At 57.2% G+C, this 13,575-nt stretch overlaps 1 protein-coding gene across 6 annotated transcripts in view; it reads left to right on the top strand.

Annotated features, from left to right (window-relative positions):
• Positions 1-3,958: 3,958 nt before the first annotated feature.
• LOC122366346 (zinc finger protein 1-like) overlaps positions 3,959-13,575 on the top strand; it is a 74,424-nt gene continuing 64,807 nt past the window's right edge. Inside the window, exon 1 of one of the 6 annotated variants that reach the window (XM_043338522.1) lies at positions 3,959-4,072. In XM_043338522.1, coding sequence (XP_043194457.1) covers positions 4,066-4,072 — 7 coding nt within the window. In that variant the 5' untranslated portion in view covers positions 3,959-4,065. Of the gene's footprint in view, positions 4,073-10,672; positions 10,964-13,575 lie in introns of those variants that run through there. The other 5 variants (XM_043338521.1, XR_006253871.1, XM_043338519.1 and 2 more) reach the window with 5 other exon arrangements.

Genomic DNA, 13,575 nt, shown 5'->3' on the forward strand with positions numbered 1-13,575 from the left:
CGGTCCGACTGACACCGTGTCAGGTTCCAGAGTCCGCTGCCCCGGAGTCAGAGTCGACTCGGGTCATGACTCAGGCTGGGATGGAACGGTGCGTCTCTGGGGAGGGTCCGAAGACACCGTGAGATGAGCCGAGAAGGACGGTGGGAACTATTCTGCGAGCCACAGGCCACAACGCTAGTCGGCTTCCTCAGGAGTCAGGTATATCGGCATTCTCCGCTATTTTTAGTCACCGCCCACGAAAAGCACAATATTGGGAAGCATGTTAACTATGGCACACATTATACACAACCTAAATCTAACCATATTTACCATCAGAATCGAGTCAGAAAGAGCTGATAATAACACAAAGCCTCACTTTTATGCGTGTTTCGAAATCTCCAACGAAATTCAGTGAATGAGTACTGCCTGGCCTGGCCTGCAGTTGATGAAGAGCTGTGTCGGCTTTATTTCTGGCTGGTCTGGGACTGAGTCGGAGGCCTGATGTGAGCCCGATCGACTGGAACGATTATTGTCTACAAATATGCAATATCGCTTTGCTGGTTGAAACTGGAGCGTCTAGCAAATGGGAATATTTGTTCTCGGAAACGAGGTGACTGTCTAGACAAAAAAGCGACGACTTTAACATGTGCCTGTAATAGTTAAATAAGTCAAGAATCTACTTGATTAGTGCAATGACAGCGACATAAGACATGACAAAATTAATATCCCGTCTAACATCTTTTTACCTACTCGCTTACCTAAATTGCCTTTCTTTCAGTGAATCTATCTCGCCGTATAGTTTATAGACGGTGATAGAAACGGATGACTATGACTTGCACTTTATGTTCTAACTCATCAAACAAAAATAAATGATGGGTCTTATTTGCATTATCCGTGCCACACATGAATAAACAACGAATGAAAATATCTGGCGATTGTCCATTATAAACAATCATTTCGTTGAATTCTATATTGGAAATATGTAACACATTACCTTCTATTTATGCATACGTTTGCGGCCGCAGAACAGGGGCGGATCCAGGAAAACTCCAAGGGGAGGGTCATGAATCGAAGTGGTGCCCCTACCTATACCCAAAATTAAAAACTCATCGGATTTCGGCCACTTCATTTTGGTGGTGCCCTATTCTCGTTTTTTTGTTTTTTTTTATATTTTATTTTGTGTGTGTTGCCCCTGGCGGGCCTGTGGTGCCACTGCTAGGCCGCAGGTGCCCCTGACAGGTTTGTGGTGCCCCTGGAAGGACTGTGGTGCCCCCTGACAAGCCTGAAGTGCCAACGACAGGCCAGTGGTGCATCTGACAGGCCCATGGTGCCCCTGCGAGGCCGGTGGTGCCCCTGGCAGGCCGGTACCCGTGCTAGGCCGCCGGTGCCCCTGGGCTCTGACAGGACTGTGGTGCCACTGATAAGCCTGAAATGTCCCCGACAGGCACGTGGTGCCCCTGACGGGCCAAAGATGCCCCTGCGAGGCCGGTGGTGCCCCTGACAGGCTTGTGGTGCCTCTGGAAGGACTGTGGTGCCCCTGGGCCCTGATAAGCCTGAGGTGCCCCTGACAGGCTCGTGGTGCCCTTGCTAGGCCTGTGGTGCCCCTGGCAGGCCTGTGGTGCCCCTGACAGGCTCAAGGTGCCCCTGCGAGGCCGGTGGTGCCCCTGCCAGGCCTGTGGTGCCCCTGCAAGGCCTCTGGTGTCCCTGACAGGCCTGTGGTGCCCCTGGAAAGACTGTGGTGCCCCTGGGCCCTGACAAGACTGAGGTGCACCTGCCAGGCCCGTGGTATCCCCGACAAGCCCGTGGTGCCCTTGCTAGGCCTGTGGTGCCCCTGACAGGCCTGTGGTGCCCCTGGCGGGCCTGTGGTGCCCCTGCTAGGCCACTGCTGCCCCTGGGCCCTGACAGGACTGTGGTGCCCCTGACAAGCATGAAGTGCCCCCACAGGCCCGTGGTGCCCCTGACAGGCCCAAGGTGCCCCTGCGAGATCGGTGGTGCCCCTGGCAGGCCTGCGGTGCCCCTGGCGGGCCTGTGGTGCCTCTGCTAGGCCGCTGGTGCCCCTGGGCTCTTACGGGACTGTGGTGCCCCTGACAACCCTGAAGTGCCTCCGACAGGCCCGTGGTGCCCCTGACAGACTCAAGGTGCCCCTGCGAGGCCTGTGGTGCCCCTGACAGGCCTGTGGTGCTCCTGCAAGGCCTCTGGTGCCCCTGGAAAGACTGTGGTGGCCCTTGGTCCTGACAAGCCTGACGTGTCCCTGCCAGGCCTTTGGTGCCCCCGACAGGCCCGTGGTGCCCTTGCTAGGCCTTTGGTGCCCCTGACAGGCCTGTGGTGCCCCTGGCGGGCCTGTGGTGCCCCTGCTAAGCCACTGCTGCCCCTGGGCCCTGACAGGACTGTGGTGCCCCTGACAAGCCTGAAGTGCCCCCACAGGCCCAAGGTGCTCCTGCGAGGCCGGCGGTGCCCCTGGCAGGCCTCTGGTGCCCCTGGCAGGTCTGTGGTGGCCCTGGCAGACCTGTGGTGCTTTTGCTAGGCCGATGGTGCTCCTGACAGGCCTGTGGTGCCCCTGACAGGTCCGTGGTGCCCCTGCTAGGCCTGTGGTGCCCCTGGCGGGCCTGTGGTGCCCCCGAGCCCCAAGGAGGGGGTCATGACCCATGTGACCCCCCCCCCTGGATCCGCCACTGCCGCAGAACGATTTATAATCTTATTAATGTGTATGGGTAGGTATGGAGTAAAAATGTTCCAAGCATTCACTCCCTGAGTAGGTGTCTAGAATTTGCATAAAATTGATCCCAAAGTAATGAGTTTCCACTTAGAACTTTAATCTCAGTGGGTATATGTGTCTCGGTGTATCTCATTTCTATGCTGTTAACATGTCTTCTATTCGATAGTTGACTGTATGATCAACTTGTGCTTATTGATACCTATGACATCTTCACACATATCTAACATCTTCCTTTGCTTAAAGAATATGACAGCCATCCTTGGCGAGACATATTTTCACGACATGTCTCACGAACTCCAAGGCCAAGACCCATTATCCAAAATTTTCCTCACCCCCCCCCCCCCTGTCCCGCCCTCCCGACCCCCAGCTCTGCGGGGACCCGGACCCGGACCCCCAGCTCTGCGGGGACCCGGACCCAGACCGGTCGGGTACCGGCACAGTCGCGGGTTTTCCTCCGAGTGTCCGCCAGAGCGCTGAACTTGTGTCACTCGGTGATTGGTCGCCCTCCCGCCGAGTCTGACAGACCGGTGGTTCCCAGAAGGCGCTCCGTGCGCCGGCCGTCCACAACACCTGATACTGGTGCACGGAGTGGTGATTGGTGCAGTTGGTGACTGGTGCAGATGATGGCTGCTGACGACATCCACTCAGCGGTGGTGCAGAAGGTGGAAAAACCGAACGACATGTAATGCACAAACGAGACAGATGATAGGTGTGCAATCGTGTTTACTGGCATCGCTTGGTCAGCCTTTCTGACCATGCTTTGAATCATGTCATGCACTCTGGGCCCTATTTATAACCCCGGCTATAGTCCCCCGACAAACGATGACCAGTGTGTCGAGACTGATCAATCCATTGACAGCTGACTCAGCCTGTCCCTCTGGTTTTTCGGTCCTGGCCGTAGAGAGGCCCTGCCATCGGCCTCCCGTCCTCTCCCTGCGCCGCCCCTGTCCGTCGGTCCCCTACCCCAGCGGCGTGTTTTGCCGAGCCGCGTCTCTGTCGACGCAGGACCACCGGGACGCGTCCTCGACGCCCTCTGCCGCTACCTGACGCCGCTCCCCTGCCCGGTGGTGTCTGGTCCGACCGCCACGGGGAGTCGCATCTGGCGAAGGTGCAGTGCGCTTCATTACGGGCCACCGGCGCCGGCCGGCCGCGACCGCAGCGCCGCGGGCGGCCGAGACGTGAACTAGCGACTGCCCGCGGCTACCTGCCCGGGGCTATTTGAGCGATCAGCCGTCAGCGGAGGTCCGCCTCGGCGGCTGAAACAACAGCCGGGAGCCGGCCACAACGCAGATCGATCTGGGAACGTCGGCAGTGTCCGCTGACGGCACGGTCAGCTAGGTGTGAGGCTGCAGGACGACCAGTGTTCCCCAATGACCGGTGAGAGACAACTGTGGGAACGAGTTGAAAGACCGGGGAAAAGAGTTGGGAGAGGTTGGTTCCGTATCTCTGTCCAAAACATGAAGGTAACACCCGGATGCTGTGAGTACCAGAGGTTTACGCTTCTAGATCTCAGGTGTCAAGTGAGATGTGCCCTCGGTTTCCCACACTCTCCATAGGTTTGACATCGAGGTGTCAGGTCAGGTATCAGTTATCACGCCAGGTGTCAACCCGACACGACCGACCACCAACCAGCAGTGGCCTGTCTCACAGATGCTGTGATCACCTGAGACTGTAAACACTCGCCTGGGAGGGCTCCGTCTCCGGTCGAGGGGAGGGGAGAGAGGGGCAGAGGGAGGGAGGGAGGGCGACAACCGTTACCGGTGCCACCCGACACCGGCGCAGGTACCGCCGGAAGTCGCCGCTCCTGGCCGGACGATGGATGAACGTCCAGATGGGCGGGCCGGCGCCGCTCCCGCTGTGCCGGTCACCCCCCAGTCGGAACTCTCCCTCCTCGCGCTGTCCCTCTCTCCCAGTGGGAGTCCTCCAGTGTCCCTTTCACGCATGTGGATTGTGGAAGTGTTGTCATCCCAGTGATATTGAACTTGTGTTAATTGTTATTTCTGAAAGGGTGTTTGTAACAGAGGAAATGGATTAGTAGGCTAGCATCCGCAGGAAATCATTAGGTACACCTACGGATAGCGGTGATGCAAATGATATCTTTTATAATTTTTCAACTACAGAAGACGCTAGCATAGCTTTAAAATTTCAAAACTAAATAATAATTACAATCCCACCTAAGGTTGTCCATTATTCATTTGTGTCATATCATATGTTCAATTATATTTACAAATGCACGTAAAAATGACGCCGTCCTATCTCCCTGCGACCCAGGCCAGTAGGGCCAACGGGGCAGCACATAGCGCATTGTTTGTTATTTCGTCGCCTCTGCGCCATACAATATTGGCACATTGGCGGCGATAGGCGGCGCATGGCAGGCGTCGGCGCGCGTGCGATTTTCCGCCGTCCGGTTGTCGGTAATGAAGGCTGGGACCTAGGACCGACACCGGTCCCGGTGGACGGGCCGCGGCCGACAAAGTGCACTGTTATCGGCCGCGTCGTAATCGACTCATTGAGGGGCGACATTGGCCGGCCGGCTATCCATCGGCGCGGCGGGGTAAACAGCCGGCGCGGCGCCGTGGGCCGCCGGTCACCTCTGCCGGCGCGGCAATTACTCGGCGTGATAGGGTGTGGTGCACGGTGGCCGGCCCGCCCCCGAGACGGCCGTTAATCGTCGCCGCCGTCCCCCGGGCCGGTTTGTTGACGGCGCCGGCGGCTGGCGCGCGCGATTGCCACCGCCCGGGGCGCCGCCGGCCGCGCCAGGTTCTGATAGCCTGTTTGTCAGGCGTCCGCCAATCAACGACCGTCTCTTCTCTCTTTTCTAGGTAAGTGAGAGGAGGTCGCCGGCCGCCGGAGGAGGGTGTTCGTCCCCCGGCGCCTGACTGCAGAGCGGTGAGTACCCGGCGCCCAGCGACCGATCGCCACCGGCGTTGGAGCGGGGGCGAAGTCATCGAATGCGACGCACGCGGCGGCGGTGACGGGCCGTTGGAGAAGCTCTCACCTGGCTGACGGCGCGCCATGTTTGTCAAACAGCGCCGTAATGGGCGCGCGACGAGCCGGCAGCGGCGAGCTCGCAGCTCGCGTCAGGTGCTGTCGCCGATGAAAGGCCGAGACGAGCGCGAGCGGTGAGCGCCGACAAAGTGCCTCCCTCGCACGGCGGAAGTTCTGAAAGCTTCCGGCCCCACCGGCCGGTGACGGTGACAAAACCAGACAGCTCGGCACCCGTCTGGCATTGCACATAGGCGACGCAGTATACATAGACTTTCGAGAAGAGGGATTTGATGTTTTTACCACGGATTCGAATGATTGCATCAATCTGTTCGTTTCATTATCGGTATATTAAGCACCGGGGCTATACAATATGCATTGCAATGCAATGTGCATATATGCTTACGCGGTCATGCAGCATGTTCTTCCTTTGGTCTAATTTTACTTATTACAACAAAAAGCTGACTTGCAGGTATCTGATCAAATTTGGTTCCTCGGAACACTTTTATTGACACATGTCACAGGCCATTCCGCCGAGTACGTGCGCAGCGTGAAAATGGGGCAGAACAAATGTTATTTCGGCTCCTGCCGTTTCCATACCCGATGCCGTTTTTTGGCCAAAGCCCCAAACAAACAGCGGCGGATCCTGTTCCCACGCGTTCGCCCGGCACCTGGTCTGTGTCGCCGCGTCGCGACACGCCAGCCGCCGCCAGCTGCCCGCGCCGCCGCCGCCGCTCATGTTTATTCATATAAAGAGGCGCATTTTCTAACAGAATCCATACACCTTTTAGCGTGATTAGCCGGCGGTCGCCGGTCGCGGCCGCGCCGGGTCATTAGAGAGCGGCGGCTGCTTCTGCTCCGGGCGGTCGGCGCGGCGGCGCGGCCGATACCAGGCGCGCCGCTTCTAATCGCTCCATCCGTCTCCGCGCTGCAGTCGGCAGGCCGGTGGCTGCCGCCAAGCCGCTACGTTTGATTGTCCGTGTCTCGCCATGCTCGTGCTGACGGGTCGTATTCATCACACACACACGGCGCGGCGGTCCGGCGCCGGCACCGCCCACACGGGGCACGGCCGCCTCCACCGTTCACGGACGGTCCCATTCGCAACAGACGGAGCACAAACTTCAAACCAAACTATCTCTATCGGCTCCAAAAAGTCTTGGATAAACATAACCTTGAAAATATGTGATTTAGGGGCATAGTTGCGAACATTTCTTAGCAAATTGAGTCGTAACAACAATGTTGCATTAGTCATTTTTGCAATCAAACTACATTTCTGGTCCGGCCATGTAACATAGGGCATGAGTGTGATCAACTGATGGATATTTGACTCGCTTAAAAGTAAACCAATTTGGAGGACTTTGATGGGCAAGGTTGTCTAAAACTTCGTTCTCGGCATATAATTTATATCCTGTGTTTGGCAATCAAACATCTGGGGACTAATCAGCTTTAGCAATACAAATTCCGCTCGGGGATCTAAAGGAAATCAGCATAATGCCAGCCGATTGCCAGAACCGGGCGGCTATGAGCGGCCGCACCCATCAACTTGGGCGATATTTCCCATCAGTCTTACCATATGCAGACCAGGGGCGGCGTTCGGGGTGGCCATCGATTCAGCTTGTGAAGTTTTATCGCGCCGGTCCGTGGGCCAGGTCGTCGTTTTGTCCTCGTTTATTCAGCCCGTGCTGACCCCGGCGACCTCGCTCCGGGATCTCTCCGCTCTGTGGTCGCCGCTGACACCTGCCCCTTCCTCCCCCCCCCCCCGGGGATGGGCTGACGGGGGACCCAGTCACCGCCACCCCTTCCGCTGACCTGGGGTGAGTGGTCAGCGACTCTGTCACCCCTTCCCCCGCCGACCTGAGAGTTAAGTGGCCGGTCCAGTCGAGTCGCCCTGCGGCGGTCCCCAGAGCCCGGGGCAATTTTCTCACCTGACTGGGACGGTGTCGGCTGGAGACTCAGGTGGGCCTCACCCCTCCGGGGACGCGGGACGGTCAGTCCGCGACAGATCCAATCACGGCCGGTGTCTCCGGCGAGCCGAGCCGGAGAGAGCCACAGCGACCTGGCGCTCAACCCGCACAGAGAGCTCAAAGAACTGAGAGGTGTGTGCTCAGCTGTAAATAGCTAACTGCTGCGGGCTCTTTGATTTGATTTCATGGCAACATTTGACATAGAGTCTTTGGTATTCATATTAACTACCTTTGATATTCATAATCAAAGTAGCCTTAGATAGCATCCAGACTTAGCATTCCCTCTGTGTACGACCATGTATTCATCATAACCGTGGCATATTTAACAAACTCATGGCCTTGACTTTGATCAAAATGAATTGCTCTTAGTGGCGGATCCAGGGGGGGGCAAAATGGGCATTTGCCCCCCCCCCCCAACGGCATAATTTTAACATTACGCCTATGGACGAGGCATGGAAAGAATCGATAAATTGTTATGGTTTGCCCCCCCCCAAAAAAAAAACTCTGAGCTGGATCCGCCTCTGATTGCTCTAGTCAGGTCATACCTGGTTGCTGGCACGATTGCTCACTGGAGAGCTTTGATGTCCAGTCATGAGATGTTTTCTACTCCAAGGTTTTTCTAAAGTCCAGGCAGAGCACAGGAAAATAACACTGCAGCTTGACACTAACCATATTTCCGGCTTTCGAGCAAGTTTTACTGGAAACCAATGTCGAGTGTGACCCTAGTGGCCAGTACCTTCTGACAACATCCCTCCTGACTGTTCACCGTTATTACAAAATTTGAGCATATAATTGTAACATAGGCGGCGGAACTGGGAGGGCACCGGGGCACCGTGCCCCCCTTTGATTTTGGCAATTTAACATTACCCCTATGGGCGTTGCATGGAAAGAATGGGACCAAAAGTCGGCAGTACCCCCCTTAATTGAAGGGGTTCCGCCGCTACTGAATTGTAACAGTCCACCGTCTAGCCTCCATGTTCCTAAAGTCCTCAGCCCCGCTCAGCTCCCACCGCCGCTGCAGAGCTGGCTCGGCTGATAGCGCTCCTCATCACGATAGGCGGAGACAACCTGTCCGCACCGCTGCAGATCGCGACAAAAATCCAACGGTGCGTTAATGGGGGCTGATTTAATTTCTAACTGCTGGATAATCGGATAAGATACAGTGTGCGCTGTAACCTAATTAAATAGCGGGTGGGTCGGGCGGCGCGGCGGCGGCGGCGGGTGGCTTGCCGTGCCCGACTGGTTAGCATACCAAGCGGCGCGACTCGACTCGGAGCCGACAGCCCGCCGCGGTCGGCACGGCGCTGTTTACCGGCCCACTGCCGCACGCACGGCCATTTCGGACCACCAAATGTAATTACCATGCTGCATTTGATGGCAGGACGTCGCACCGCTGCCGAGGCCGGCCGCCGGTCCACGGTTACCCGTTACACGCTCTAGAGAGGGGTTCTGCAACACGAGAAATCTCTTGAAAGTAAAGACGCATGGGCGGAAGGTTCAGACGAAACGCGAAAGGTGGATGGCAGATTGCATGCGAGACATGCTCATTGATCATGACAATAAGCTTGACTATTGGTCTGTACTTTAGTCATTGACTTTCAAAGGTTATCATATGCTAAAGAGTATAGATTTTATCCGTCAGTAAATACACAAACAGAAAACAAAGGCAGCAGTTGAACTGCACTGTGTGTGGGCGAACTGAGCGTTTCATCATTGATGTTATAGGTCCGAGTGACGCAGTCTGTGTGCGGTTTGGCAGATTGGCTCCGGGCTTCTGTATACAAATTGCCCTCTTACCTCCCTGCCTCACCTCTACCACGGCTCGGTCGGCGCGGCAGGCGCGGCCGCCCGCTCTCCGAGGTTTGTTTGTTCGCTGGCCCACTCATGTGGCATCATAGGAGTGCAGCCGAGTCCAGACAGGGACTAGCGGTGAGTGGCCTCAAATGAAGCATCGTTTGTCTCCAATTAGGAGCTTCGGGCAGACAAAGCCCGCGCAGATGGCTGCGCCCCGCCAATTGTGCTTATCACCAGAAGGTAATTGCGACAGTAATCCCCTCTGCCATCATCGATGATCGGGTAAAATGGTTGGTAACGAGCTCAATGAGCCGAAATCCACCGCACGCGTCTCAGTCAGCCACAATGCATGTGCCAGGGAGGCTGATGTTTGATTAGTCAGGTAATAACAGTTAGCCAGCAGGTGATAACACTTCTCAGGGGGCCACTAATCATGCTGGAGTCGGACTTATCACCCTGATACGCTGATGAAGTGAACATTTGCCGCAGTCATCACCCATTCCGGAGAGGTCATAACACCTGAAGTGGGTCAATGGCCGTTAGAACGAGCTTGCGACTGAAATAGACGCCCATAAAGGTAATATCCACCATGGAGGCATCGGGTTAGCCATGACTAGCCGCTCTGCAGTTAGACGTTCCATTGCTTAATTGTTATGATGCTGAAGACTGCACTTGACCAAGAGGTATGACCAGACGTTCTTGGCTGCTCTGTAAGTACATAGTCTGTCGTACGCCAGTGTGGTGCTGCGCTCAGGGGCGCCCCTCTTTCCTCTCCCCTCTGCCACTTACTCAGGTTATCAAAATAAATTAGATGATTGCACCCGCATCTGTAACGTTCCCGACCTTAAATTACGGTGAATTAAGCTCCATTGTTCTTTAATTAAACGGGCTGCGCGGCTGATCCCGGCTGCCGGTGAGCTGAAGTGTGACCGGCCGCCGCGCGCCGCCCGTCCCCTCCAATGCCACGGTGGCTCAGGTAGCACGCTCGATGCGGGTGGCGGCAGGCTTAGCTCAGCTTCAGGACACGCGGCGCTCTCGTATTATCGCAAATGAAATCTGCGCTTAATTTTGCGGCCGGCGGCGGCGGCGCCCGGGGCGCTGCTTTGTGTACCTCCGCCGCGGGCCCGGCCGGCAGCAGATGCGCCCGTGCCCGGCCGGGGCGTCCATTTGTGTGACAATGAACGGCCAGGTGGCCGGGGGCGCCGCACCTGAGCGGGAGCCAGCCGCGCACCTCAGTCGTGCTCCAGGTGCGGTCGCAGCCGGGTCGGCAGCGCAGCGTTTTTGTGCGGGCTACGTGACCATCCCATGGCGCGGCAGACTAGCTTTGTTGTCGTCTTGTCATGACGGGTGACGCGACGCTTAGAGGCTCACCTCACCGACGCAGTGAGCCACATCGTGCGGTGAGAGCGACCGTGCAAGACGCGCTCGGCCCGGTTCAACTCGTCTCGACCTGATCCGAGCTGCCTCGATTTGCCGTAACTCCGAGACGTCCGTTTCCGCACAATGGGAGTACGCTGGGCTGAAGGTAGGTCGAGGACCGGATCGGAAAGAGGCGGGTGCTGACAGAGGGAGAGAGCAGCCCGGCAGCCGGCGCGGCGCTGCAGCAGGTGCCAACAGACGCTCGTTTAGCCGCGCCGGCCGCCACCCTCGCCGGCAATATCGCTGCAGGGTGTTCGTGCCTCGACACCAGTGTGGCGCTAATTAAAACGAATTGATCAGTGTTCGTGTGTCGGTGCGCGGCGATTGCCGATGAGCTCACTGCTGTGCTGCCGTAATTGACACGTTTTGGCCGGCTACTGACTCAATTATCTGGCATTATGACGCTAAATCCCCCATCTATTCCCTTGATCTGGACTATCGCGCCAGCCATTTTTGTTCTAACTGTGCAATTCGTTTTCGAATCGTTGAGGAGATGGAGGCCCATCAGCGTGTCAGCACCAGAATGGGCTTCTTTGTCACCTTGTTCGGGCTTTTGAGCGGCGCCGGCGGGGAGTCGGCCGGCCGCCGCGCCGTCGCCGCCACCGTCTCCCGTTCCATCTCGTGTTTCGCCGACAAATCTGGCCATCTCTCGCGCTGTCTGCCCACCTTTCTGCGGCTTTATCTGGGTGGCGGGATGTCCCTCTCCATCTCTATCCATCGGGACCGGGCGCGTTACCTGTCGTCCGCCAACAACGCGCCCATTCAGCCGGCAGCGGTGGCGCGCCGCCTCTGCTGCTCCCCGCCGCGCCGGCCCGCGCCGCTCCTCGGCGCTCCTCGGCGCTCGCATTTCTTTCAGCGAGCCCGGCCGTAATATCGGAGCTGTCGCCGCCGCCTCGTAGATAGCCGCTATCATAATCTCAGGTAGGGCCGGCGCGGCGCGGCGCGCTCGTAATGTAGTGCCGTCGGCGCCGAACACTCCCCGGGGCGTCGTGGCGGCGGCGAGCGGCGTCGGAGTCGATTCGACGCGCTCACCTGGAGACCGGGAGCGCCGCCACAGTCGGTTATACAGAGCGACGGGGCCGGCTCACACAGCTGAATCGACAAAACTACGCCGACTAAATGGTTCCTTTGTTCTGGGAGATACCTACGCCGGTGGTTGAAATGAATTGCATTTTTATGAATTTCCTATTCAGTTGCAAATGATTGATACCTATTTGTTTGTGATAGAAGGACGCGTATGTAAGTTGAGACCGTTTGAATTGGGTGATCGACAACCATCAGGACAATGATTAGGAAATCGTTGACATTTAAGTCAATTATCAGCCATCGGCTGCTCAATTTTCATTATACCTTATTTCTTGAAAATCTTCATTTGGCACTGACTGAGTGGATGAGTTCTCTACCTGCCAATATGTATCCTTCAGAGAGTTTATTTCCGTTATATGTGGGCTGGCATTCTCATCTTTCTTTGAATTTCCTCCCCACCAACGCATCTCTGCAGCTCAGCAAATTGTCTGTCTTTCTGATGAGAACGTTCCTCTTCTACACGTGACTCTGCGAGCGCCTTCCCGCCGCATCGGAGACAGGTCGGAGCCGACGCGCTAAATTAGCATTTTTGTAATCGGTTTCGTTGGTGGCGCGGTGAGCGACAGCAGGACGGTGCGACGCGCGAAGAATCCGTCGGCGTCGCTCAGCGCGGAGGCGGGGGGGGGGAGAGAGGAGGGGCGTCATCGGGCCGTGGTGCCGTGCGGCGGCGGCGGGCCGATCGCTATGGGGGAACAGTTCAGCTATAGACAGCATACTCGAACCGCCAGAAGGGCCGACATTCCACCGACAGAGGTGTCACTCACGCTCTGCTCAGTCCCACGGGCCGGCCGACCGGCCCTCTGCGCCCGCCACGTGTGCTCGGCAGTGCCTGTTTTTGTGCGTGCGCCAATGGAGCGCACAAAGCGTTTATACGAGCGTGTTGTTACAGCTAGCCAACGAGCTTATTTGTTATTTCTGTCGCGGCCGACGTACAATAATTAAAAGTAAATGGAGCGAATTATTCGGGCCGCGCCACGGCACGGTCAACACGGCGCCAGGCACCGCCTGCGACCGCGCACCGCGCCTCGGCTTTATTGCCCGCGGCTATAATGCGGCAGGTTACACCTCGGTGCCCCTGCGTCCTCCCCTCCCTCTCCCCGCTCTGCCCCTGCTCCTGCGCTCTGTCCGGCAGCTCCGCCCCCGTCCCGGACTGGCGTGTCCGTTTCCTGATGGACGCTGCGTTTCCGGGTCCCGTTCCCAGCCCGGAGATCAATGGTTCTGGTATGTTACATATTCGATCACATGTCCACAACAGTTGCGCTGCAAGTGCCGTGAGCTCAGAGACTTCGAGGGACTTCCGTGGGTTAGTCGTTGAAGTTGCGTCAGTCTTGTATGACGTCATCCTGTCTTGTTCACAAGGGTCACGTACCCGAGGTAATTTTGAAGCTCATTATGCATTGAACATGAACATCCGATGTCTGGGCGCGTCCTGACCGGAAGTAGTCGATATGGTGCCCTCCGCCCACACCTGTCCGGCTCTGAGGAGACGCGGGTCCCGTCCCTGGCTCTAGCCCTCGGCTCATACCTGTGTCACCGTGTGGCCGACTGGGGGCGGTTCCGGCGCGTCTGTGACACTTGTGACGCAGTCAGCGCATACCTGGCGCGCCGCATACCTGGCGACCGGAGCCGACC

The sequence above is a fragment of the Amphibalanus amphitrite genome, unplaced genomic scaffold (genome assembly GCF_019059575.1).
Source record: "Amphibalanus amphitrite isolate SeventyFive unplaced genomic scaffold, NRLGWU_Aamphi_draft 000798F_arrow, whole genome shotgun sequence".
Lineage (NCBI taxonomy): Eukaryota > Metazoa > Arthropoda > Thecostraca > Balanomorpha > Balanidae > Amphibalanus > Amphibalanus amphitrite.